This window comes from Pituophis catenifer, unplaced genomic scaffold, assembly GCF_029215685.1.
Source record: "Pituophis catenifer annectens isolate HBS135680 unplaced genomic scaffold, rPitCat1.0.hap2 SCAF_3, whole genome shotgun sequence".
Classification (NCBI taxonomy): domain Eukaryota; kingdom Metazoa; phylum Chordata; class Lepidosauria; order Squamata; family Colubridae; genus Pituophis; species Pituophis catenifer.
In genome coordinates, this window is record NW_027256883.1 from 2,781,812 (window position 1) to 2,808,055 (window position 26,244).

Consider the following 26,244-nt stretch of genomic DNA (forward strand, 5'->3'; position numbering starts at 1 on the left):
AAGAGAAGAAAGGGAAGGAAGGAGAGGGAAGATGGAAGGAAGTCGAGCTTAAGAGGAAGGGAGGGAGGGGAAGAAAGGAAGAAGGAAGGAAGAAAAGGAACAAAGGAAGGGGAAAGAAGAATGAAAACTACACAAATAAACAAATAGACGGTATATAATGTTATGAAAAGTACCAACTCTTGATTTACAACCATTCATTTCATGACTGAAGTTACAACTTATAAGGGGCCTGGTGGCGCAGCAGACTAATAGCCTGTTATTAACAGTCAGCTGCCTGCAATTATTGCAAGTTCGAATCTCCCCAGGCTCAAGGTTGACTCAGCCTTCCATCCTTTCTAAGGTAGGTGAAATGAGGACCCAGTTTGTGGGGGCAATAAGCTGACTTTGTATAAATATACAAAAGTATGAAGGCTATTGCTTAACACCTTGTAAGCCGCCCTGAGTCTCCGGAGAAGGGCAGCATATTAATCAAATTTAAAAAAAAAAAAAAAGGAAGAAGGAAGGAAAGGAAGGAAGGAGGAAGGAAGAAGGAAGAAGGAAGAAGGAAGGAAGGAAAGAAGGAAGGAAAGGAAGGAGGAAGGAAGGGAAGGAAGGAAGGAAAGAAGGAAGGAAAGGAAGGAAGGAAAGGAAGAAGGAAGGAAAGGAAGGAAGAAGGAAGGAAGGAGGGAGGGAGGGAGATGATGTGGGACAGAGAAAAGAGGGGAGGGAGGAAGGAAGGGAAGGGAAGGGAAGGGGAAGGAAGGAAAAATGGAAGGGAGGGAGAGAAGGAAGGAAGGAAGGAAAAAAGGGGAAGGAAGGAAAAATGGAAGAGACAGAGAGAGGAAGGAGCCTTGGTAGTACAGTGGTTTAAAGCACCCTGTTATTAACACAGCTGCCTGCAATTACTGCAGGTTCGAATCTTGCCAAGGCTCAAGGTCGACTCAGCCTTCCATCCTTTCTAAGGTAGGTAAATTGAGGACCCGGTTTGTGAGGGCAATAAGCTGACTTTGTATAAATATACAAAAGGATGAAGGCTATTGCTTAACGCATTGTAAGTCTCCGGAGTCTCCGGAGAAGAGCGGCATATAAATCAAATTAAAAAGAAAAGAAAAGAAAAGAAAAAACATTCCTCACACTTCAACTGTCCCAGCAATTCCAGTTACACAATCAGCCTTCAGGTGCTTGGCAACCAGCATCTTATTTATGGTAGAGTAATTTTGGTGATGGTAAGGTAATTCCCACAATTTCACATTCTCCTTGCCCAAATGTCAAGGAGTAGAAATTCCACTCCAACGGCAATGCTCTCCAGAATGAGTTCAGCACATGCTGCAATTCTTAATTGTATGGTTGATTTAATCTTCTCAGAAGTCTGTCACGCCATCATTTCTTCCTCCATGTCACTGAATGTGCAATTATAAGGAGGGGATGAATTGCATCCTTCCAGGGTGTGAGCTGCTCCTTATCCGGAGGGAATGTGGTTCTACCAACTCAATACAATTTGAACCTTTTCTGACCCTCTGTAGATTCCCCATCCCGACCCTGATCCCATTGGAGATCTTTCCAATGAGATTCTTCTCAAAATAGCCAACACAGTTATAGGCCCCATCAACAAAGGGATAGAATCAAGATCATGTGAAGTGTTAATGCTACTTGATAATGCCTTGGTAAGGCCACACTTGGAATATTGCATCCAGTTTTGGTTGCCACAGTACAAAAAAGATCTTAGAACGAGTGTAGAGAAGAGCAACAAACACAATTAGGGGACTGGAGGCTAACAAAGAACAGAAGGTGACTCGCCCATAACTAAAATTTAGATAGGGAGACATTGAACGGAAAGCCTCTGAAGCAACACAACACTTTGATCTAGAGGACTTCACCCATTGAGTGTCCTGTTGCTACTGCCATATTTCTTTTCTTTTTTTAAAATAATATATTTTTATTAAACATTTTTTTAAAAACAAACAAAAGGAAAGCTTTAACACTTTTTCTGTTTCAACAGTTTCACATCCGACAACTATTTCATAATTACACATTATTTCCCTCCTTTATTTCTACTATATCATTTATACATATACTTCTAATCTTTATTTACATATATACATAACAATACCATTGTACCCACTTTCATTTCTACGATTTTTGTTTCCTCATATTAACAATTATACTTCAAGAATAAATTGCAAGCATTTGCAGATGATCTGGTGTTTTATTTTGGAAGATCCATTTGAATCAATAAATGAACTGATAGACAAAATAGGAGAATTTGGAAAAGTAGCAGGTTTGAAAATAAAGATAAAATGAAGATTTTGACAAAAAATATATTAAAAAACAAACAAAAAACAAAACAATTATACTTCAACTCCTATTTCTACCGTTATTTAATTTTTCCCTTCCTTTTATCTCTCTCCTCCAACCATTCATTCCATTTCTCCCACACTCACTAAGTAATATTCTGTTTCCTCTTTTTCTTGTATCTCCTTTGTTAATTTATCCATCTCCGCACATTCCAAAACTTTTCTAATCGGATTTTCTTCGGATGGTATATTGTCATTTTTCCAATTCTGAGCATAAATTATTCTTGCTGCTGTGGTAATATGGATGATTAAATATTGTATTTCTTTTTCGTATGACCCTGGGAGTATTCCTAATAAATACGTTTCTGGCCTCATCTCTATCTTTTGTTTGGTTATTTCTTCTAATTGTGATCTGATTCTACTCCAATATTGTTTTGCTTTGTGGCAGGACCACCACATGTGGTAATAGGTTCCCTTTTGCTGTTTGCATTTCCAGCACGTTGGTGAGGTATTTGGAAACGTCTTTCTACCACCATATTTCTGGTTCATTTATTTTAAGAAGCAGAATTAAGGCTAAGGCTGGGTGCAAGAAAGAAGATGTCCAATTGGTACAGGGAAAAGGTATAAAAACTTGGGGAGAGCCCAAAGGTGCTTTTTCAGGAGGCAACTGGACTTTCTTGGTTGTTTTTTTGGAAGACGTTTTGCTTCTCATCCAAGAAGCTTCTTCAGCTCTCACAGGATAGTGGGGAATGGAAGGATTGATACTCCTTGCAGACACAGCTGGTCCTTTGCCTCTTTTTAGAGAGTCGTTGAGGCCACTTGGAGGTTTATCTGTGTCCTCAGGGTCACCTGAGTGGTGCAAATGGATCCTGTAGTCTGCAATTTTTTTCTTCTGGAAATCCATTTCTGCTCCCACACCATTCAAAGGGTGTTCATCCCAAATTAATTAATTAATTAATTTATTTATTTATTTATTTATTTATTTATTTATTTATCAAATTTTTATACCACCCTTCTCCCAAAGGGACTCAGGGTGGTGTACAGCCAAGATAAAAACCCGCAATATAAAAGTTAAAAACAGTTTAAAATTATTAGATAGTTTGGCCAATCATCTAAAACACAATAACCCAATTAAAATAATATTTTAGGCCAGCCCTGCTTGATGGAATAATAGCGTTTTAAGGGCGCGGCGGAAGGTACGGAGGTCGGAAATCCGACGAATCTCCGGGGGCATCTCGTCCCAGAGGGCAGGTGCTCCCACAGAGAAGGCTCTCCCCCTGGGGGTCGCCAGTCGACACTGTCTAACCGACGGCACCCTGAGGAGACCCTCTCTGTGGGAGCGTACTGGTCGGTGGGAGGCTATCGGAGGCAGAAGGCAGTCTCGTAAATATCCAGGTCCTACAGTCAGGTCCAGAAATATTGGGACATCGACACAATTCTAACATCTTTGGCTCTATACACCACCACAATGGAGTTGGAATGAAACAAACACAATGTGCGTTAACTGCAGACTGTCAGCTTTAATTTGAGGGTATGTACATCCAACTCAGGTGAACGGTGTAGGACTTACAGCAGTTTGTATATGTGCCCCCCACTTGTTAAGGGACCAAAAGTAATGGGACAATTGGCTTCTCAGCTGTTCCATGGCCAGGTGTGTGATATTCCCTCATTACCCCAATTACAATGTGCAGATAAAAGGCCCAGAGTTCATTTCAAGTGTGCTATTTGCATTTGGAATCTGTTAGTGTCAACTCTCAAGATGAGATCCAAAGAGCTGTCACTATCAGTGAAGCAAGCCATCATTAGGCTGAAGAAACAAAACAAACCCATCAGAGAGATAGCAAGAACATTAGGCGTGGCCAAAACAACTGTTTGAAACATTCTCAAAAAGAAGGAATGCACCGGTGAGCTCAGCAACACCAAAAGACCTGGAAGACCATGGAAAACAAGTGTGGTGGATGACCGAAGAATTCTTTCCCTGGTGAAGAAAACACCCTTCACAACAGTTGGCCAGATCAAGAACACTCTCCAGGAGGTAGGTGTATGTGTGTCGAAGTCAACAATCAAGAGAAGACTTCACCAGAGTGAATACAGAGGGTTCACCACAAGATGTAAACCATTGGTGAGCCTCAAAAACAGGAAGGCCAGATTAGAGTTTGCCAAACAACATCTAACAAAGCCTTCACAGTTCTGGAACAAGATCCTATGGACAGATGAGACCAAGATCAACTTGTACCAGAGTGATGGGAAGAGAAGAGTATGGAGAAGGAAAGGAATTGCTCATGATCCTAAGCATACCACTTCATCAGTGAAGCATGATGGTGGTAGTGTCATGGCGTGGGCATGTATGGCTGCCAATGGAACTGGTTCTCTTGTATTTATTGATGATGTGACTGCTGACAAAAGCAGCAGGATGAATTCGGAAGTGTTTTGGGCAATATTATCTGCTCACATTCAGCCAAATGCTGCAGAACTCATTGAATGGCGCTTCACAGTGCAGATGGACAATGACCCAAAGCATACTGCAAAAGCAACCAAAGAGTTTTTGAAGGGACAGAAGTGGAATGTTATGCAATGGCCAAGTCAATCACCTGACCTGAATCCCATTGAGCATGCATTTCACTTGCTGAAGACAAAACTGAAGGGAAAATGCCCCAAGAACAAGCAGGAACTGAAGACAGTTGCAGTAGAGGCCTGGCAGAGCATCACCAGGGATGAAACCCAGCGTCTGGTGATGTCTATGCATTCCAGACTTCAGGCTGTGATTGACTGCAAAGGATTTGCAACCAAGTATTAAGAAGGGAAAGTTTGATTTATGATTATTATTCTGTCCCATTACTTTTGGTCCCTTAACAAGTGGGAAGCACATATGCAAACTGCTGTAAGTCCTACACCGTTCACCTGAGTTGGATGTACATACCCTCAAATTAAAGCTGACAGTCTGAAGTTAACGCACATTGTGTTTGTTTCATTCCAACTCCATTGTGGTGGTGTATAGAGCCAAAGATGTTAGAATTGTGTCAATGTCCCAATATTTCTGGACCTGACTGTATGCCTGGATTGTATAGCTAAAAGGGACTTGGGACAACCATGACCTGGATGACTGAGAATCTCTACAATTTTGGGGAGAGATTTTGTCCGGCTGACTCTAGAGCAGAGGTGGGGAACAATGGCTCCTTAAAGACTTGTGGACTTCAACTCCCAGAATTTCAAGAAAGCACCTGAATTTTGATTAGGTGACCATAGAGATGCTGTAGTGGTGAAAAACACACACACACATACCTCTTTTGATTCCAAAAGTCGACAATCATCATGTAGCCACTGAGGCAAATCAGATGTCAAACACTCTTTCTGGAGTTGTACGATTCTTTTTTTAAAAGCAACCGTCCATGCCTCTAAAGCAGGGGTGTCAAACTTGGTTTCATTTATTTATTTATTTATTTATTTATTGGTTCCATTTATATGCCGCTCTTCTCCGGAGACCCAGGGCGACTTACAATGCTTTTAAGCAATAGCCTTCATAATTTTGTATATACCTGCTTAGTAGGGCTTTCGCCCCCCCCCCAAGCGGTGTTCTTTTTTATACAAAGTCATCTTATTGCCCCCACAATCCGGGTCCTCATTTTACCTACCTCGGAAGGATGGAAGGCTGAGTCAACCTTGAGCCTGGTGAGATTTGAACTTGCAGTAATTGCAGGCAGCTGGCAACTAAGTGCTACTTTAACAGCACTTAGTCCACTGCGCCACCAGGCTCCTCAATTGAGGGCCTTCATTGAGGGCCGCATCAGGGTTGTGTTTGACCTGGGGGGGGCAGGGTGGATGTGGGCAGGGGGGGTGGCCAGCTCGACATCTCTCGTGTCGGGGGGCACCTGTGGTAGCCTGAGTGTTCTGCCGGCAAAAATAGGTTCCCGAGCTCCGTCCTTCAACCCTCTGCCGGAAAAAATGGAGGCGACCCTCCCGAGCTCCATTTTTGCTGGCAGAGGCAACATGGACCGATCCTTTGCTGTTTCTAGGGTGGCCCTGCAGGCCAGATCTAAGCACCCCGTGGGCCAGATCCGGCTCCTGGGCCTCGAGTTTGACACCCCTGCTGTAAAGAGTCACCATTCTTGATGGTAAATTCCAAGGAATGGATTGTTACTAAACGAATGGTTACAAGTTGAGGACTACCTGTATTCATGGTTCCCTGGATCCATCCAGGTAATCCTTCTTAGTTACTTCAAAAGATCCTTGATGAACAGGAGATAATGTGGAGGACCAGAGCATCGTTTCTGTGTCCTCAACACTTACACGTAAATCAGATGGATTCCATGCATTTGGACCAGACTTTCTGGATAAACAGTTCAGTAGATCCTACATCATGAGTAGCAGTCATGCTGGCAGGAACGTGAGCACCTCTGATCCAAGTGTCTTGCAAATCCAGTGATCTTCAGGTGATCTTCAGCCAGCCAGTGACTTTCCCTAGGTAGAGAAGTGGCAAGGTAAAGAGGAGGAGCTTTTGATGGTGGATAAAGTATTAGCGAGATGGTTTACCACACCTATTTTCTGGAGCAACCATCGATCTTCTCAGTTGTACCTCCCAAAGGGGAAGGCAAGATATATATAGGCATATATATCATTGTTCACAAATGTTCCAGTTCTTTTGGATGAAGTAAGTCGACTGCTTCATTAGGTCCTCCAAGGTTCACTCGAGGGTGTCAAGGAAGAAGGAGAACCTCCGACTATGAAGACCTGCCTTGTCGTTCTTGGTCTGCTGTTTCTGCTTAAAAATGAAGGTAAGCCCACAATACTAACTAGACCAACACAATTGACTGCCAAAGTTAGCTTCAGGCACTGATAAAGTTACCCAACTCTAGTTTTGAGCTGTCCATTGACCTATTTCTATTTGGAAGTATTATGTGTTGGGAGAGGTAGAACATTTCAAGGGTTCCGGTTCTACCAGTTGTTCAGTTGCTAAGTCATATCCAACTCTTTGCAACTGGATGGAGCTTAGAACGCCAGGACCTCATGTCTTCCACCATTTCTCAGAGTTTGCCCAAAATTCATGTTCCTTGCTTTGATGACACTATCTAACCCTCTGCTGTCTCCCTGCTCCTTTGGCCTTCCATCTTTCCCGACATCAGGGTCTTCTCCGAGGAGTCCTCTCTTCCCATTTGGTGGCCAAAGGATTTGAGCTTCAGTTTCTGTCCTTTCAAGGAAAAGTCAGGGATGGTTTCTTTTAGGATCGATTGATTGGACCTCCTTGCAGTCCAAGTTGAAGACTCTCAAGAATCTTCTCAAACGCTAAAACCCTATAATTGGAGGAAGCCATTCATAGGAAAGCAAAGTTCACCCTCTTTCTTCATGTAAGGATCTAAAATTCTCAAAAACTTTGACAGAGATAAAAAGCTTTATTAAGTATTATGATGAAAAATATGAGAGCTGATGTAAAGTAAAAGAAGGTAAAAATAATACAGAAAAAAACAACAATATTGCAAAGAAAAAAAGTGGTTTTATATAAAACATTAATTTCCCTGTTTATGTCCTTAGAGGCTATATTAGAAATAAAATTAATAAATAATAATTTTATTTATTAATAAATAAATAAATAAATATTACCACCGTGAGCTTAGCCTGAATCTGCTGCTTGGCTCACCAGTTGACTGCAAAAAGCTTGATTCTTACAGTCTACTTTTAAGGAATAGCTGTCTGGAGTACATATGGGCAATCCCGTGATATCTCCTTTCTATGGAGAGGAGAGCGCCCAAGATCCACTCTCTGGCTGCTGATCTCTGCCGTAATGCCATCCTTGCTCCTACAGGGACATGTAGCTCACCATGTCCACACCAGAAGTCACAAACTGTAAAGTAAAAGAGGTGAAGATTTGTCCTGTCCAACTCTAGTGGTGGTGCTTATCTCTGTTTCTTGACCAAAGAAGACAACGTTGTCAAAATCAATTTCTGTGATCATGTGGCCAACAAGACCAGAAGGCTGCTACTTTCCCACCAAACTGGTACCTTATTTATTTAACGTATGGCTGGTCACACACAATATTAAAACACTTCATTTTTACAGGTTAAAACAATTAAAACATTAAAAAAAAGAGCCGTAAAAAAACCTAAGAGGAAAACAGAAATAACATTTCAGAGTTTAATGTCGAGTTTGGAGATCCAGTCAGTAGCTGTCGTTGTTACGCAGAGGAAGTCCCTAAAATCTCCTGGATACCTTCTGTTAGAGCATTCCCTCACTATATGTTGGATAGTCTGTTGGGGGCCCCCGCAATAGCATTGTGCTGAAGGTGTCTTTCCCCATTTATACAAGGAGTCGGCACACACACCATGAGTCGTTCTAATTCTATTGTATGTCACCCATATGTGTCGGGGTAGATTAAATCCTGGAGGTATACTATTAGGATTGGTACCTACTATTAGGACTGGTACCTATTTATCTACTCGCATTTGGATGCTTTTGAACTGCTAGGTGGGCAGGAGTTGAGGCAAGTAACGGGAGCTCAGCCTGTCTCATGGCACTCGGGTCTCAAACACAGCCTCTCAGCTTTCCAGCTGACAAGCTCGGCATCTTTAACTGCTGATCCTCCTTTAAAGTACAATAACAGTATAAACTGTTGATTTTGATCCTAGACCAGCAAGCAAAAGCTGAAAAGGTCCAAGATAAGGCTATTATACTCAGTTGGGGATTGAGAGGTCAAACCACATCTGGAAATGTTGGGAAAGGATATTTTCCAGACGTCGCTTTCCAGAGCTGAAATGTTCTTTCCTTGTTCCCCTCCTTCCTTCTTGCCTTCTGCAGTTTCCCCGCTGACCTGCTTCATGTGTGAGAACCAGCCCACCAATCTGCGGTGTCTCCGTTTCCGAGAGTGCAGTGAGGAAGAAGTCTTCTGCGTGACTGCTGTGGCCTCATATGAATTTGGTACGCTTCAGGCAGCTGGTTGTTGACCAGTTGAGATGAAAATAATCTGGGCATCAGTTGTTTGGCATCAGTAGGGTTGCCCTACCCCAAAGGCAGGGCAGCTGCAGAGAGAGAGAGACACAGAGAGAGAGAAAGAGAGAGGGAGGGGGAGGGGGAGGGAGGGAGAGAAAGAGAGGGAAAGAGAGGGAGAGAGGGAGAGAGAACACACAGAGAGAAACAGAGAGAGAAAAGAGAAACAGAGAGAGAAAAATAGAGAAAGAGAGAAAAGAGAGAGAGAGAAACAGAGAGAAAAAGAGAGAGAGAGAAAGAGAGAAAGAGAGAGAGAAAGAGAGAGACAGAGAGACAGAGGGGGAGGGAGAGGGAGGGAGAGAAAGAGAGAAAGAGAGGGAGGGAGGGAGGGAGAGAGAACACACAGAGAGAAACAAAGAGAGAAAAGAGAGAGAAACAGAGAGAGAAAAATAGAGAGAGAAAGAGAGAAAAGAGAGAGAGAAACAGAGAGAGAAAAATAGAGAGAGAGAGAAAGAGAGAAAAGAGAGAGAGAGAAACAGAGAGAAAAATAGAGAGAGAGAAAGAGAAAGAGATAGAGAGAAAGAGAGACAGAGAGACAGAGAGAGGGGGAGGGAGAGGGAGGGAGAGAAAGAGAGAGAAAGAGAGGGAGGGAGGGAGGGAGGGAGAGAACATACAGAGAGAAATACAAAGAGAAACAGAGAGAAAAGAGAGAGAGAGAAACAGAGAGAGAAAAATAGAGAGAGAAAGAGAGAAAGAGAGAGAGAGAGAAAGAGAGAGAGAGAGAGACAGAGAGAGAGAAAGAGAGAGAGAGAGAGACCCAGATTATAGGGATCCAAGGCAGAAGAAGATACCAGACAGATTGGAAAAACTCTAAGGTCCCTTCCATCCTTATGTTCACCAATAGAATAACAAAATAACCAATAGAATAACAGAATAACAGAGTCGGAAGGGACCTTGGAGGTCTTCTAGTCCAACTCCCTCTCAAGCAAGAGACCCTATACCAGTGATGGCACAGAAACGTCACGCGCGCGCCTTCGTTGGGGCCACACTCCGGAAAAGCTGAACTTCCAGGTTCTAGCACGGATGCACACCGGACGATCAGATGGCTGCGTGCATGCACACACCGGGTTTTGGCACTGTCGCGCGCACGAAGGACGGATGATCATTGTGTGCATGCATGCTAGAAACCCAGAAGGCAAACAGGCAAGACCACACGTGCCGGGTGACATGGCTTCATGTGCCACTTTGGGCACACGTGCCATAGGTTTTCCATCACGGCCCTATACCGTTTAAGTGGCTGTCTAATCTCTTCTTGAAAACCTCCAGAGTGGGAGCGCCCATAACTTCTGGAGGCAACTTCCGTTCCACTGCTTGATTGTTCTCAGTGTCAGGAAATTTCTCCTTAGTTCTAGGTTGCTTCTCTCCTTGATTAGTTTCCACCCATTGCTTCTTGTCCTGCACTCAGGTCCTTCTCTTCATTCAACTAGATATACCCAATTCCTGGAACCGTTCTTCGTATGTTTTGGCCTCCAGTTCCTTAATCATCTCTCTCTTGCCCTTTTCTGCACTGGACCGCACAGTTCAACCCCAAGCTGCAGATATTCTCTTCTGTTGGTAAAAGGGATATTAGTCCTTGCCATCTTACATTTTATTTATTCATTTATTTATTTTTCAATTTATATACCGCCCTTCTCCCTAAGGACTCAGGGCGGTGCACAGCCAGAATTAAGAACATAAACTACAGAACAATTAGAATATATATAAATTTGGCCCAAAAATTTAAAAATCACAAACCAATTAAAACATTTAAAAAATTTAAATTTTCAAGAGGCCAAGGAATAAAACTTGCATGAAAGGGGGGGAGAGCATGAAAGGAGCATGATAGGCTGCTTAATTTAGAGAGGATGTGTACAGGGGCCGGGCTGTTGGGGGTTCGCAGGGGTTCAGGAGAACCTCTAGCTAAGATTCTGTGCAGTTCGGAGAACCCCCAAATCCAGGGGTGAAATGCTCCCAGTTCGGACCGGATCGCCCGATCCGGGTAGCGATGGCGGCGGGTGGTTCGGAGAACCGGTAGCAAAAATTCCTGACCCCCGCCCCCCATCATGCCCAGCTGAGCTGCACGATCATCAGAGGCTTTTTTTTTTTTACTTTTAAAAGCAATTTTTCTACAACCTCTTCCGACGAAAAAATGCTTTTAAAAGTAAAAAAAAAAAAAGCCTCTGATGATTGCACAGCTCAGCTGGGATCATCAGAGGCTTTTCAAAGCATTTTTTCCTGCAACCTCTTGGCCGAAGAGGTGGTTAAAAAAAATGCTTTGAAAAGTCTCTGACGATTCCAGCTGAGTTCCCTGATCGGCAGAGAGGCATTTTTTAAAAAGCCTCTGTGATGATCCCAGCTGAGTTGCCTGATTGGCAGAGGCTTTTCAAAGCAATAGAAAAAAATGCTTTGAAAAATTAAAAAAAAAAAAAGTTGGCCACGTCCACCCAGTCACATTACCCCCCCCCCCACCAAGCCACGCCCACAGAACTGGTAGTAACAAATTTTAAATTTCATCCCTGCCCAAATCCCACTCCTGGCTGGCCCCGCCCCTACCCTGCTCTGCTCCTCCCAGGAGTCCCCACGTGGCCCGTTTTGGATACAGGTAAGTGCAGGGGGTGTGCGGAGGTTTGGGGAGGGTAAAAAACTACTGGAAGTTCGGGAAGGCCGGAAACGGCCCCATTTCTCACCTCTAGAGGGCCTCCGGAGCCTGGGGTGGCCGTTTTTGCCCTCCTGGAGGCTCGAGAAAAGCCTCCGGAGCCTGGGGAGGGCAAAAATGCCCTCCCCCCGCTGTGGTGCAGGAGGCTAACTAGGCCACGCCCACGATGGCCATGCCCAGGCAGAGAACCCCTTGCTAAAATTTTTGAAGCCCACCCCTGGATGTATATCTAAATCATCTGCAAGAATCATGTTTTTCTTAGGCCTCAGCGAGGATTTCAGAAATCATAGACAATTCCTTGTGTAAGTTTAATTAACTGACCCACTGATGGGCAGAGATTCACCGATGGGCAGAGACATTAATGCTCCAGGCTTATGTTCTTATGGCTTTATCTACGTTGGTGCAACCAGTTTGGATAATGCAGCCTTTGGCTCCAAGGGATGCGGCTAAATTGTGACGTTGTGATGCATCTTTTCACAATGTTTACACAGCTGTTGTCCAAAGTTCAACAGAGTTGGAAGGAACCATATTGATCTTATGTCCTACCCAAGATAAGAATGGATGCTCAACCTGTACGAGGTAGTCCTCGACTTATGGCCAAAATTTCTGTGGCTAAGCAACGCAGTTGTTAAAGTGAATTTTGCCCCGTTTTACGGTCTTTCTTGCCGCAGTTGTTAAGTGAAACACTGCAGTTCAGTGAGCAACACGGTCGTTAAGTGAATCTGGCTTCCCCATTGACTTTTTCTTGTCAGCTGAAGAGGTTGTAAAAAAAAAATGCTTTTAAAAGCCTCTGATGATCCCAGCTGAGTTGCCTGATCGTCAGAGGCTTTTTTTTCTTTTAAAAGCCTCTGACGATCCCAGCTGAGTTGCCTGATCGTCAGAGGCTTTTTTAACTTTTAAAAACATTTTTTCTACGTCTTTGGCCGAAGAGGTTGTAGAAAAAAAGCTTTTAAAAACCTCTGACAATCCCAGCTGAGTTGCGTGATCGTCAGAGGCTTTTTTTTAACTTTTAAAAGCCTCTGACGATCCCAGCTGAGCCATACAATCATCGGAGGCTTTTTTTAAACTTTTAAAAGCATTTCTTCGGCTGAAGAAAAAACAGCCTCTGATGATCGTGCAGCTCAGCTGGGCATGTGGGAGGGGCAGGGATTTTTGCTACCGGTTCTCTGAACCACCCTCTGCCATCGCTACCAGATCGGGCGATCTGGTCTGAACTGGAGCATTTCACCCCTGGTCCTTCTCCTACGGCCAGGGACTCTGGAGAATAAATCTACACCCTGTTCCCTGGTGTATTCAAGTATTGGAGGACTTCTGTCTTCTCTTCTTTAAATTAAAACCCCCCAGTTATTTTCACCGTTCTTCATAGAATAGTTGGGTTCTCCAAACCCATCACCAACTGGTCCTCCTCTTTGTGGCAGCCCCTCAAATATGAGAAGACCTAATGAAAAGAAGGACTAGGGGTGACATGATAGCAGTCTTCCCATATTTGAGGGGCTGCCACAAAGAAGAGGGGGGGGGTCAACCTATTCTCCAAAGCACTTGAAGGAAGAACAAGAAGCAACGGATGGAAACTAATCAAGGAGAGGAGCAACTTGGAATTAAGGAGAAACTTCCTAACGGTGAGGACAATTAACCAATGGGACAGAAGTTGCCTCCAGAAGTTGTGGATTCTTCAACAATGGAGGTTTTTAAGAAGAGATTGGACAACTCTTTGTCTGAAATGGTATAGGGTTTCCTGCTTGAGTTTGTTGCAGCAATCAAATCCAGAAAGCACACACAGGTAACTGATTCAGCAGGATTCCTTAACTTCTCTTTATATATAATATAACACATAAGTAGATGTACAATACCAAAATCAGGTTCTTCCAACGTGGTAGAGAGTACAAGCAAACACAGGCAGAGGAGAGAAGAGTTTCAGTTTCAATTCTCAGCACAGCACTTAGAGCTACAGAGCCACGCCCAGGCTCCTTCCTGCCTCAGCTCCTATTGGCTGACCTTGTTACTAAGCTCTATTCATCGGCTGACCTTGTTACCATGTCTCTGCCAGTCATGAATTCTCTGGCACAAGGTCCCTTCTAACTCTGTTATTGTCTTCAAATTGAGTGGAATTGCTGTCAATGAACTCAGTCTTCAATCCTTGTAGTCATGTTGATGCATTTGTACTCAAAATATATCAACTTACCACACTCTCAGTTTCTTCCTTGTGTCCTTCAGGCATGATGACCTTCAAAAAGAGAATCACCAAGAGATGCTCAGCCTTTTGCCCAGATCTTCAGATGGCGTTGGGATTTGCTTCGTTTGGGACCTCTTGTTGCCAACGATCCTGGTGTAATATTTGGGGATCTCTTGGGGAGAGGAATGCCACTCAGGGATGGGAATGGCCAGCCATTGTCCTGACCAGATCTTTTGATGACGGAACTTGAAGAAGAGTAAGAAGTTACCAAAGAAAGAGAGGAGCTTCTTGGCTTTCATATCTTCACAGGGGTTCCAGGAGAGGGATGCAGGGGGAAGAGATGGAGCCAAATTTTATCCACTTATCCAGAACATCTTTAGAACAAGTCGCATCTCCTCAATTTGTGTTTTTATAAATAGGCAAATGTTATAAGATTTACTGAGTAGCAAAATCCTTTGCCTGACAGCTCTACTTTTCTATCTCTGGTACTTTGTGATATGCCCATGTCCAAAATGGTCTACCATAGCTTCCCCACACAAAGAAGCACTGAAATTTAGAGTCTCAAGTCAAAAATCATCTACCATAGCTTCTCCCACTCAAAGAAATTCTGAAATTTAGGACCTCACATCAAAGATGGTCTACCATTGCTTCTCCCACTTGAAGTTATGAAATTTAGGGCATCAAAAATGATCTCTGGCAGCTTCTCCTGCTCACTGAAGCTCTGAAATTTAGGGTCCCAAGTCAAAAAATGATTTACCTCAGCCTCTCCCACTCAAGAAATCTGAAATTTGGGGTCTCACATCCAAAATTATCCACAATTGCTTCTCCCACTCAAAGAAGTTCTGAAATGTAGGGTCTTAAGTCAAAAAGTTCGAATCTTGCCAGGCTCAAGGTTGACTCAGCCTTCCATCCTTTCTAAGGTAGATGAAATGAGGACCCAGTTTGTGGGGGCAATAAGCTGACTTTGTAAAAATATACAAAAGTATGAATGCTATTGCTTAACACCTTGTAAGCCGCCCTGAGTCTCCGGAGAAGGGCGGCATATAAATAAAAAAACAACAACAACGATCTACCATAGCTACTTTCATTCAAAGAATGAAATTTAGGGTCTCATGTCAAAAATGATCTAGGATAACTCTTCCCATTCAAAGAACCTCTGAATTTTTTTAACAGTGAAAAATTGCATTTTGTACAGTTAATATGGTTATATTACTATGTTCTCACTGGAAAGTCTTCAGATGAAATCTAGATATAGCCTTGACTTGCCCATGGTTATCTATAGTTTATCAAGGAGAATGTGTAGGTTTTCGAAATGCATGGATCCAGGAATGAATGGTGTGGGTGGAATTTGCATCACACCATGTTAGACTATAATTATATTTAATAGACTATATTAAAGGCCTGGTGACTAAAACATAGGAAGAACTGTTGCAGATTTGGGTTTGGCTACTCTAGAGAAAAGAAGGACTAGTGGGGACATGATAGCAGTCTTCCAGTATTTGAGGGGCTGCCACAAAGAAGAAGGGAGTCAACTTATTTACCAAAGAACCTCCAGGCAGGACAAGAAACAATGGATGGAAACTCATCAAGGAGAGAAGCAACCTGGAATTAAGGAGAAACTTCCTAACAATGAGGACAATTAAGCAGTGGAACAGCTTGCCACCAGAAGTTGTGGGTGCTTCATCACTGGAGGATTGTTAAAGAAGAGATTGGACAACCATCAGTCTGAAATGGTATAGGATCTATTGCTTGGGCAAGGGGCTGGACTAGAAGACCTCCAAGGTCCCTTCCATCTCTATTCTGATTCAGATTCTAAATAGCTGGCTGGTTTGCCACCTGGGGCAATGTGTGAACAATATCATTGGTCCAAGCTGTGGAGTTAAACAGTGTTTCTCAACCTTGACAACTTTAAGAAGTCTGAATGAGACAACCATGTGCAGTGGCAGCCAAAAAAGCCAAGGCAATCCTAAATTGCATTAACAGAGGGATACAATTGTCAGCACTTCAAGCTGCATTTACTCTAGTGCTGACATAAGAAGGAGAAGCGGAGGTGTCTGGAAAGGGACATTTGACTTTTCACCTACTTATTTTCCCTGGAGATAATATCCCCTAGGAGATGGGATGGGAGGGGGGAAATTCCTTTGAGCTGGAGCAGTAGATTAGGGGTAGAGTGACTTGGAAGATGGCCAATGAGTGCAGAGGAGTGGGGAAAGGAAAGGGGGGGTTTTGGGTCAGGAAGTCAGTGTTGGCTACGATGGAGTCGGAGTTAGAATGTTGTGCTTAATAAATGGGAATTTTTCATCAAAGACTTTGTTTGAAATGCAATTTATTTGAGACGACCTCGAAACTTGACAACAATCAAGATCAAGGGAGGTACTGATACCACTCTAGAAAGCCTTAGTAAGACCACGCTTGGAATACTGAATCGTTTTGGTTGCCACGATGTAAAAAAGATGTTGAGACTCTAGGAAGAGTGCAGAGAAGAGCTACCAAGATGATTAGGGGACTGGAGACTAAAACATACAATGAGTGGTTGCAGGAACTGGGTATGTCTAGTTTAATGAAAAGAAGGACTAGGGGAGACATGATAGCAGTCTTCCAATACTTGAGGGGCTGCCCCAGAGAGAAGGAAGGGGGTCAACCTGTTTTCCAAAGCCCCTGAAGGCCAGACAAGGAATAATGGATGGAAACTGATCAAGGAGAGATTCAACCTGGAAATAAGGAGAATTTTTCTTTCTTTTTTTTTAATCTAATTTATTTATTTATTTTTTTATTGAAAAGTTTTATAAAAAAATTTTCCCCCAGTATTCCCCCCACCCTTTTTCCCTCCCCCCACCCCCCCCACCTCTTCCCCCCATCCCACCCTCCCCCCCAGACTTCCCAGAACAAAATACAGGGTATTTCAATTAACAATCGTAAGCTAAATTAACCTAACTATCCTTGAACTACCAAATCCCCCCCCTGAAACCTTAACTCCACTATAGATAACGTAATACTTTTAAAATTTAACATTCATTCATAAGCTATTTGATATTTTCTTGTCTGATACTTATTTTGAATACAGTCAATCCATCTTCTCCATTCCGATATGTATCTTTCTTGTGTATAGTCCTTCAAATACGCTGAAATTTTCACCATTTCCACTAGGTTCGCTACTTTCAATGTCCACTCTTCAATAGTAGGCAGAGTCCTTCTTCCAGTATTGCGCTATCAACACCTAGCTGCTGATATTAGATTCAAAATCAATTTAGTCTCTAATACTGTACAATCCGTAGTTATACCCAATAAAAACAATTAAGGAGAATTTTTCTGACAGTGAGAACAATCAACCCATGGAACAGAAGTTGCCTTCAGAAGTTGTGGGAACTTCATCACTGGAAGCTTTCAAGAAGAGACTGGACTGCCATCTGTCAGAAATGGTGTAGGGTCTCCTCTTGGGGGGGGTTGGACTAGATGACCTACAAGGTCCCTTCCAACTCTCTTAATCTGTATAAATGGTCCTTTAAGAAGTTTAAATACTTCCTGAAGAGCTTCCCCCTAAGTTGAGGTTTCAAATGGTGACAACTTTCAGGTCACAAGCAGCCACTAGGTGGAGTGTTGGAATAAGGAGCTTTGGTCCGCTTGCACATCTGAGTGCAGATAAGACATGACTGAATGGACCTGTTGAAGATCGTAATTGGTAATTAGTAATTCACCTCTTTCTGAACACCTGATCATTTTTGCCTTCTGAGCATGCTCTGTGCTCCTTCTTAGCTCGAAATATGCAATTTGGAGCTGTTTCCAGACTGTCCTTGACTTACAACAGTTCATTTTAGTGACCGTTCAAAGTTACAAGATCAAAGAAATTAATTCAAGTGCCCATACCTATAAGATTCACTTTTCTTAATGTTAAATTCCAGGGACTGGATAGCCCAGAAGGATTTAACACAGCTTTCACACCCAAGCTGTACAAAGAATAGAAACAGAAATAATAGAAATAGAAATAATAATAATAATAATAATAATAATAATAATAATAATAATAATAATAATAATAATAATAATAATGCTGCAGAGCAGAGCAGAGCAGAACAGAACAGAACAGAACAATAAAATACAGAATGGAATGGAATGGAATGGAATGGAATGGAATGGAATGGAATGGAATAGAATAGAATAGAATAGAATAGAATAGAATAGAATAATAAAATACGGAATGGAATGGAATGGAATGGAGTAGAGTAGAGTAGAGTAGAGAATGGAATGGAATGGAATGGAATGGAATGGAATGGAATGGAATGGAATAGAATAGAATAGAATAGAATAGAATAGAATAGAATAGAATGAAGAGGGAATGGAATGGAATGGAATGGAATGGAATGGAATAGAATAGAATAGAATAGAATAGAACAGAACAGAACAGAACAGAACAGAACAGAACAGAATAGAATAGAATAGAATAGAATAGAATAGAATAATAAAATACGGAATGGAATGGAATGGAATGGAGTAGAGTAGAGTAGAGTAGAGAATGGAATGGAATGGAATGGAATGGAATAGAATAGAATAGAATAGAATAGAATAGAATAGAATAGAATAGAATAGAATGAAGAGGGAATGGAATGGAATGGAATGGAATGGAATAGAATAGAATAGAATAGAACAGAACAGAACAGAACAGAACAGAACAGAACAGAACAGAACAGAATAGAATAGAATAGAATAGAATAGAATAGAATAATAAAATACGGAATGGAATGGAATGGAATGGAGTAGAGTAGAGTAGAGTAGAGTAGAGAATGGAATGGAATGGAATGGAATGGAATAGAATAGAATAGAATAGAATAGAATAGAATAGAATAGAATAGAATAGAATAGAATGAAGAGGGAATGGAATGGAATGGAATGGAATGGAATGGAATGGAATAGAATAGAATAGAACAGAACAGAACAGAACAGAACAGAACAGAACAGAACAGAACAGAATAGAATAGAATAGAATAGAATAGAATAGAATAGAATAGAATAGAGCTGGAAGGGACCTTGGAGGTCATTTAGTCCAACCCCCTGCTCAGGCATGAAACCCCATATACCATCTCAGAGAAATGGTTGTCCAATCTCTTCTTAAAAACTTCCAGTGCGGGAGCATTCACAACTCCTAGAGGCAAGTCGTTCCACTGATTAATTGTTCTAACTCTCAGGAAATTTCTTCTTCGTTCAATTCAGAGCCTCCAGATTAAAATATAATGTCTACTTTCTAATATGACAAAGTCATCCAGCTGGCTTTATGCCAAAGGCAGGACTTGAACTGGGACTTGAACCTTCCCTTTTCTAACCAGGTTAACCAAAGCACCAGACTGGCTCTCTTGCCATTAGACAGTCACCTTTTCACTTAACCTTAGTCTTATTTTTTTCACTGTATTCTGTGACATTACTAGAGCTTGCAGATCACTAACAGTGTCACTAGCCTAGCATAGGTTATTGTATCGTCTTCTAATTTTAAAGCCACAATCATCTTTGAATCCTGTTTTCATCTATCTATCTATCTATCTATCTATCTATCTATCTATCTATCTATCTATCTACCTATCATCATCATCATCTCTCTCTATCTACAGTATCTATCTCTCCCTCTCTCTCTTTATATATATAAGTGTGTGTGTGTGTGTGTAAGAAAAAAGTAAGAAAATATATATATATATATTTGTTTTCTCAGGTTTTCGCGGGTGTTTGTATGTAGGTCTTTGGTTATTCGGGTCTTCTCCCACGTAAAATTGGAAGTGTCTTGGTGATGTTTCGACGAAGTCTCATTCGTCATCTTCAGGCTGGTGTTCTCGGCTTCGTGCTTCCAGGAGCAATGTGAGATCGCAGCTGTCTCTTCCTTTTAACTGCTAGTGGGGGTGTGAGCTGATTGGGTGGGAACTTGGTTGTGTTCTGATTGGGTGGAGGTGTGTTCTGAGGTGTGTTCAATCAATCAATTGGGTGGAGGTGTGTTCAAATGAGAGGCCTGTCTCACATTGCTCCTGGAAGCACGAAGCCGAGAACACCAGCCTGAAGATGACGAATGAGACTTCGTTGAAACGTCGCCAAGACATTTCCAATTTTACGTGGTAGAAGACCCGAATAACCAAAGACCTACATACAAATATCTGCGAAAACCTCAGAAAAAAAATATATATAAGATGATGAGTGAGAACTCGTTGAAACGTCGCCAAGATACTCTCAATCTTACACGGGAAAAGACCCAAATACACCAAAACCTGCATACCTCTACCCGTGAAAATCTACGAAAACAAAGATATATATATATTCAGCATATAGGTTGATTGAATAAGGAAAGAAGACACAGCTTTATTTCACTCTTTTGCCAAGGTGAAGCCAATCTGTGCCATGGTGGTATGGTGGTTAGAATGCTGAATTGCAGGCTAATTCTGCTGACTGCCAGGTGTTCGATCCTCATCAGTTCAATCACCATCACCAATCTCCATCAGATGGATTTGTACCTGGCTGAGAAATCATACCCAATGATAGTCCTTAATGGTACTACGTCTACATGGAGGGAAGTAAGCAGTGGGGTACCACAAGGTTCTGTCTTAGGCCCAGGACTCTTCATAAATGACTTAGATGAGGGAATAGAAGGGGAACTTATCAAGTTTCATAATCATAATCATAAGTTTATTTGTCAAGCCTATATAAGATAACAGGTAAAAGTATGAAGTCGTATTTTCTGCAATCGAGTTTGGAGCGTGAGTTACCGTGAGTTTGTATCTATTATTTGCTCGTGTATTGTTGTGGTTGAAGCTGAAGTAGTCTTTGACAGGAAGGACATTGTGGCAGATAATTTTATGTACTATGCTAAATTTGTGGATGATACTAAGCTGGCAGGAATAGCCAACACTCTAGCTCAAGATCCAGATGAATCTTGACGGACTTGAACACTGGGCCCTATCTAACAAAATGAAATTCAATGTAGAGAAAAGTAAAGTCTTGCACTTGGGCAACAAAAACCAAAAGTACACATATAGACTGGGTGAAACCAGGTTTCTTAATAGCAGTGACTGTGAGAGGGATCTTGGAGTCTTAGTGGACAACCAGTTAAATATGTGCCAGCCGTGTGCAGCGGCAGCCAAAAAAGCCAATGCAATCTTAAATTGCATTAACAGAGGGATCCAATCAAGATCACTGTTAGGTGTTTTGTGCCAGTCATGGCAGTCTCTTCAAAGGCCACCAGATGGGGGCAAAGAGGCACCTTTGATCCCACTGGTGGGTCAAGGGGCTCCAGCCCCTGCAGCCCCATTGGGGAAAGTTAATGGCCCTCCGGCCCCCTCACACACCTTGTAAGGGAGGGGCCAGGGGCCTCTATAAGAACCCCTGCACAGGGGCTGCTCTCTGCCTTTTGCCTTTTGCCTTTTGCTTTTTCCCCTTTTCCCTGCTCTTGTTCTACTCTCCTATGGGACTGAGCTATGGACTCAATCCAGGCATGGATGCCTCCATGCCTGGGACCTTATTTTACTCTGCTTTTACTTCTAAATAAAGACTTAATTTGATTGCATCCTTGCGTGCTGACCTTTTCTTGGAAGCGCCCTCAACGAACCATTGTTCTTCGTGAGATCCCTCACAATCATGTGAGGTACTAATACCACTCTATAAAGCTTTAGTAAGACTACACCTAGAGTACTGCATGCAGTTTTGGTCACCACACTATAAAAAAGACGTTGAGACTAGAAAAAGGGCAGAGAAGAGCAACTAAGATGATTATGGGCCTGGAGGCTAAAACATACGATGAATGGTTGCAGGAACTGGGCATGGCTAGTCTAGTGAAGAGAAGGACCAGGGGAGACATGATAGCATCTTCCAATACTTGGGGGGCTGCCACAGAGAGGAAGGGGTCAAGCTATTTTCCAAAGCACCCAAAGGCCAGACAAGGAATAATGGATGGAAACTGATCAAGGAGAGATTCAACCTGGAAATAAGGAGGAACTTTCCGACAGTGAGGACGATCAACCAATGGAACAGACGTTGCCTTCAGAAGTTGTGGGAGCTTCATCACTGGAGGCTTTCAAGAAGAGAGTGGACATTTGTCAGAAATGGCGTAGGGTCTCCTGCTTGGGTAGAGGGATTGGACTAGATGACCTACAAGGTCCCTTCCAACTCTGTTATTCTGTTATTTAATGTTGACTCAGCCTTCCATCCACACAAGGTCAGTAAATTCAGTCATGTGACTTTGTAAGCAACCTGGTTAAATGTGTTGTGTAAACTAGAAAGTGTGAAGTTAAATAAGGACGCTTTAAGACAGCTGTGATTCATCTCCTCCTCCACCAAAGTGTTCAGGATGATGGGTGTAGATGTAATAATGTCATTAGGATGATGGGTGTAGATGAAATAACCTCATTTGGTTCCCAAACTGCCAATTAGAAGTCAGGAGGTCACCCTTATGATTATATTTCTCCTCTTTTGTGGATTTCACAGAACTGTGATAGAATTCTAGGGTAGGGACCATGGAAGGTCTTCTGGTCCAAATCCTCTGCCAGAAGCAGGAATTCTCAGACCATCATGGCTTTCTGATGGTTGCTTGAGGATCTACAATGTTGAAGCTACCACAATCTCCAGAGGATAAGAACACAGTGATAGAAGCGAATATTTGAAACTCCGGGTTCAAATGGCTTTCTGATCGTTGCTTGAGGATCTACAATGTTGAAGCTACCACAATCTCCAGAGGATAAGAACACAGTGATAGAAGCGAATATTTGAAACTCCGGGTTCAAATGAGAGGCCTGTCAGGTTTCGATGTCATCTCAAATAAAATAAATTGCATTTCCAAACGAATAGTCTTTGACAAAATCTTTCATTTTATTAAGCATGACAATCTGTCCCCGATGGTGGCGTAGCCAACACTGACTTCCTGACCCCAAACCTTCCCTTTCCGTTCCCCAATTCTCTGCATCTCATTGGCCATCTTCCAAACCATTCTCCCCATATCTACTATTTCAGCTCCCGGGAATGTCCCCCCCTCCCATCTCATCTTCTAGGGGATATTATCTTCAGGGAAAATAAGTAGGCAAGAAGTCAAGCGTCCTCTTGCCAGCTGCCCCCTCTTCTCCTTCTTACGTCAGCGCTAGAATAAATGCAGGTTGAAGTGCTGACAAAGCCCTTGGTTGTTTTCTTGCAGAAGTTTCTTTTTATTTATTTTATTTTATTTATTTGTCAAGCATGTATTAGATAACAGATATAAGTATAAGCATGATTATGAATGCATGAAATGGATAAGAGTAAAAAGGAATATTAGGACAGGGACGGTAGGCATATTGGTGCACTTATGCACACCCCTTACAGACCTCTTAGGAATGGGGTGAGGTCAACAGTAGATAGTCTAAGGTTAAAGTTTTGGAGGTTTGGGGAAGAGACCACAGAGTCAGGTAGTGCGTTCCAGGCATTGACCACTCTGTTGCTGAAGTCGTCTTTTCTGCAATCGAGTTTGGAATGGTTTACCTTGCGTTTGTATCTATTATTTGCTCGTGTATTGTTGTGGTTGAAGCTGAAGTAGTCATTGACACGTAGGACATTATAGCAGATAATTTTATGTACTACGCTTAGATCGGACCGAAGGCAGCATAGCTCTAAATTGTCTAAACCCAAAATTACAAGTCTGGTGGCATTAGGTATTCTGTTGCGAGCAGAGGAGTGGAGGACTCTTCTCATGAAGTATCAAGTATATTAAGCATCAAGTATATTACCAAGCTAGATAAAATTGTTGTGCTAGAAAAAAGCCGGGTTTGCGGACAGGAGGAGGAAGAGGAGGAGGAGAAAGAGGAGGAGGAGGTGGAGGAGGAAGAGGAGGAGGAGGTCTGTAGGGTCGTTGGTGTGCTCTCTGAGCTTGGTTGTTTTCTTGCAGATGTTTCATGAGCCAAAATAGATAACATCATCAGTGCTAATAGTGAGAGGCTGTTAGGGAATGGTTACTACTCAGTAGCTAATAAGGAACCCTAACCCACCAACACTGATAGGACAAGCCGCCAGAAAATAAATTGAGAGCAAACCACACTCCTAGCACTAATGATGTTTCCTAGTTGGGTAATGAAACCTCTGCAAGAAAACCACCAAGCTCAGAGAGCACCAAGGACTCTACAGTCCTCCTCCTCCTCCTCCTCCTCCTCCTCCTCCTCCTCCTCCTCCTCCTCCTCCTCCTCCTCCTCCTCCTCCTCCTCCTCCTCCTCCTCCTCCTCCTCCTCTCCATAAACCCTTCTTCCTTCTTACATCCTGCTGATGTTACCTAGTTGGGCAATGAAACCTCTGCAAGAAAACCACTAAGCTCACAGAGCACCAAGGAACCCTCATAGGAACATACGTTAATCCAATTACTTTAGGAACATTTTACCTACAACACAACTGTTAAGTGTTGCTTGCTTGCCAGCTCCTGCCTGGCTAAGTAGATTTGCAACAAACGCTTCTGGAAAAACTTGAATGCTGACTTCCCATACCTGTTCCCAGATGCCCGAGTTCCTCAGATCATTAACATTGTTTTCCTGTACTGCAGGAATGTGAGAATCAACCTGCCAACTTCATGAGATCTTGAATGTTGAAACTTCACAAAAACCAATTGTAAAGGAAAACAGCTAGACTCTGGACTTTCTACTACTTGGCAAAGTAATGCACTTTTTTCCTTATTTGAAATATTGAAGATTCTTTGTGACGTTCTTTGTTCATAGTAATTATCGGCTTAAAATTTCTTCAGCCTGAGTGTCAACCTAAGTGTTCTAAATCAGGTCAAAGGTTCACGTCATGCAGTACAGGTAGTCCTCGACTTACGACCACGACTGAGCTCACACTTGATGTCGCTAAGTGAGAAATTTGTTCAGTGAGGTTTGTCCCATTTCACGACTTTTCTTGCCGAAGTTGTTAAGTAAATCGCTGCGGTTGTTAAATTAAGAATCTGGTGAATCTGGTTTCCCCATTGATTTTGCTGGTCACAAAAGGGGATCACGTGACCACAGGACACTGTCACCGTCATAAATAGGAATGAGCAGGGGGTTGGACTAGAAGACCTCCAAGGTCCCTTCCAACTCTGTTATTCTATTCTATTCTATTCTATTCTATTCTATTCTATTCTATTCTGTTCTGTTCTGTTCTGTTCTGTTCTGTTCTGTTCTGTTCTGTTCTGTTCTGTTCTGTTCCGTTCTGTTCCATTCCTTATTCTATTCTATTCTATTCTATTCTATTCTATTCTATTCTATTCTATTCTATTTTATTCTATTTTATTCCATTCCATTCCATCCCATCCCATCCCATCCCATCCCATCCCATCCCATCCCACTCCACTCCACTCCACTCCACTCCACTCCATTCCATTTATTCTATTCTATTCTATTCTATTCTATTCTATTCTATTCTATTCTATTCTATTCTATTCTATTCTATTCCATTCCATTCCACTCCACTCCACTCCACTCCACTCCACTCCACTCCACTCCATTCCATTCCACTCCATTCCATTCCACTCCACTCCACTCCACTCTACTCTACTCTACTCTACTCTACTCTACTCTACTCCATTCCATTCCATTCCATTCCATTCCATTCCATTCCATTCCACTCCACTCCACTCCACTCCACTCCACTCCACTCCACTCTACTCTACTCTACTCTACTCTACTCTACTCTACTCTACTCTACTTTACTCCATTCCATTCCATTCCATTCCATTCCACTCCACTCCACTCCACTCCACTCCACTCCACTCCACTCCACTCTACTCTACTCTACTCTACTCTACTCTACTCTACTCTACTTTACTCCATTCCATTCCATTCCATTCCATTCCATTCCATTCCACTCCATCTATTCTATTCTATTCTATTCTATTCTATTCTATTCTATTCTATTCTATTCTATTCTATTCTATTCTATTCTATTCTATTCTATTCTATTCTATTCCACTCCACTCCACTCCACTCCACTCCACTCCACTCCACTCCACTCCACTCCATTCCATTCCATTCCATTCCATTCCATTCCACTCCACTCCACTCCACTCCACTCCACTCCACTCCACTCCACTCCATTCTATTCCATTCCATTCCATTCCATTCCATTCCATTCTATTCTATTCTATTCTATTCTATTCTCTGAGGAATTTTGGGAGTTGAAGTCTACAGGTTTTACAGTTCCCAAGTTTGGAGACCCCCCACCTCTAGAGCTGTGTTTCTCAGCCA

At 42.4% G+C, this 26,244-nt stretch overlaps 1 protein-coding gene across 1 annotated transcript; it reads left to right on the forward strand.

Moving 5' to 3' along the window:
* The first annotated feature begins 6,965 nt into the window (after positions 1–6,965).
* Positions 6,966–14,306, forward strand: LOC139315562 (lymphocyte antigen 6E-like). Its single transcript, XM_070941951.1, has 3 exons — positions 6,966–7,045; positions 9,060–9,179; positions 14,098–14,306. The coding sequence occupies exons 1-3, from the start codon at positions 6,994–6,996 to the stop codon at positions 14,304–14,306; spliced, it is 381 nt and encodes a 126-aa protein (XP_070798052.1). The 5' UTR covers positions 6,966–6,993.
* The last annotated feature ends 11,938 nt before the right edge of the window (positions 14,307–26,244 follow it).

Coding starts and splice junctions, on each gene's coding strand:
- LOC139315562 (XM_070941951.1), top strand. CDS start 6,994: ATGAAGACCTGCCTTGTCGTTCTTGGTCTGCTGTTTCTGCTTAAAAAT. Junction 7,046..9,059: donor GTTTCTGCTTAAAAATGAAG/GTAAGCCCACAA, acceptor TGCCTTCTGCAG/TTTCCCCGCTGACCTGCTTC. Junction 9,180..14,097: donor TGTGGCCTCATATGAATTTG/GTACGCTTCAGG, acceptor TGTGTCCTTCAG/GCATGATGACCTTCAAAAAG.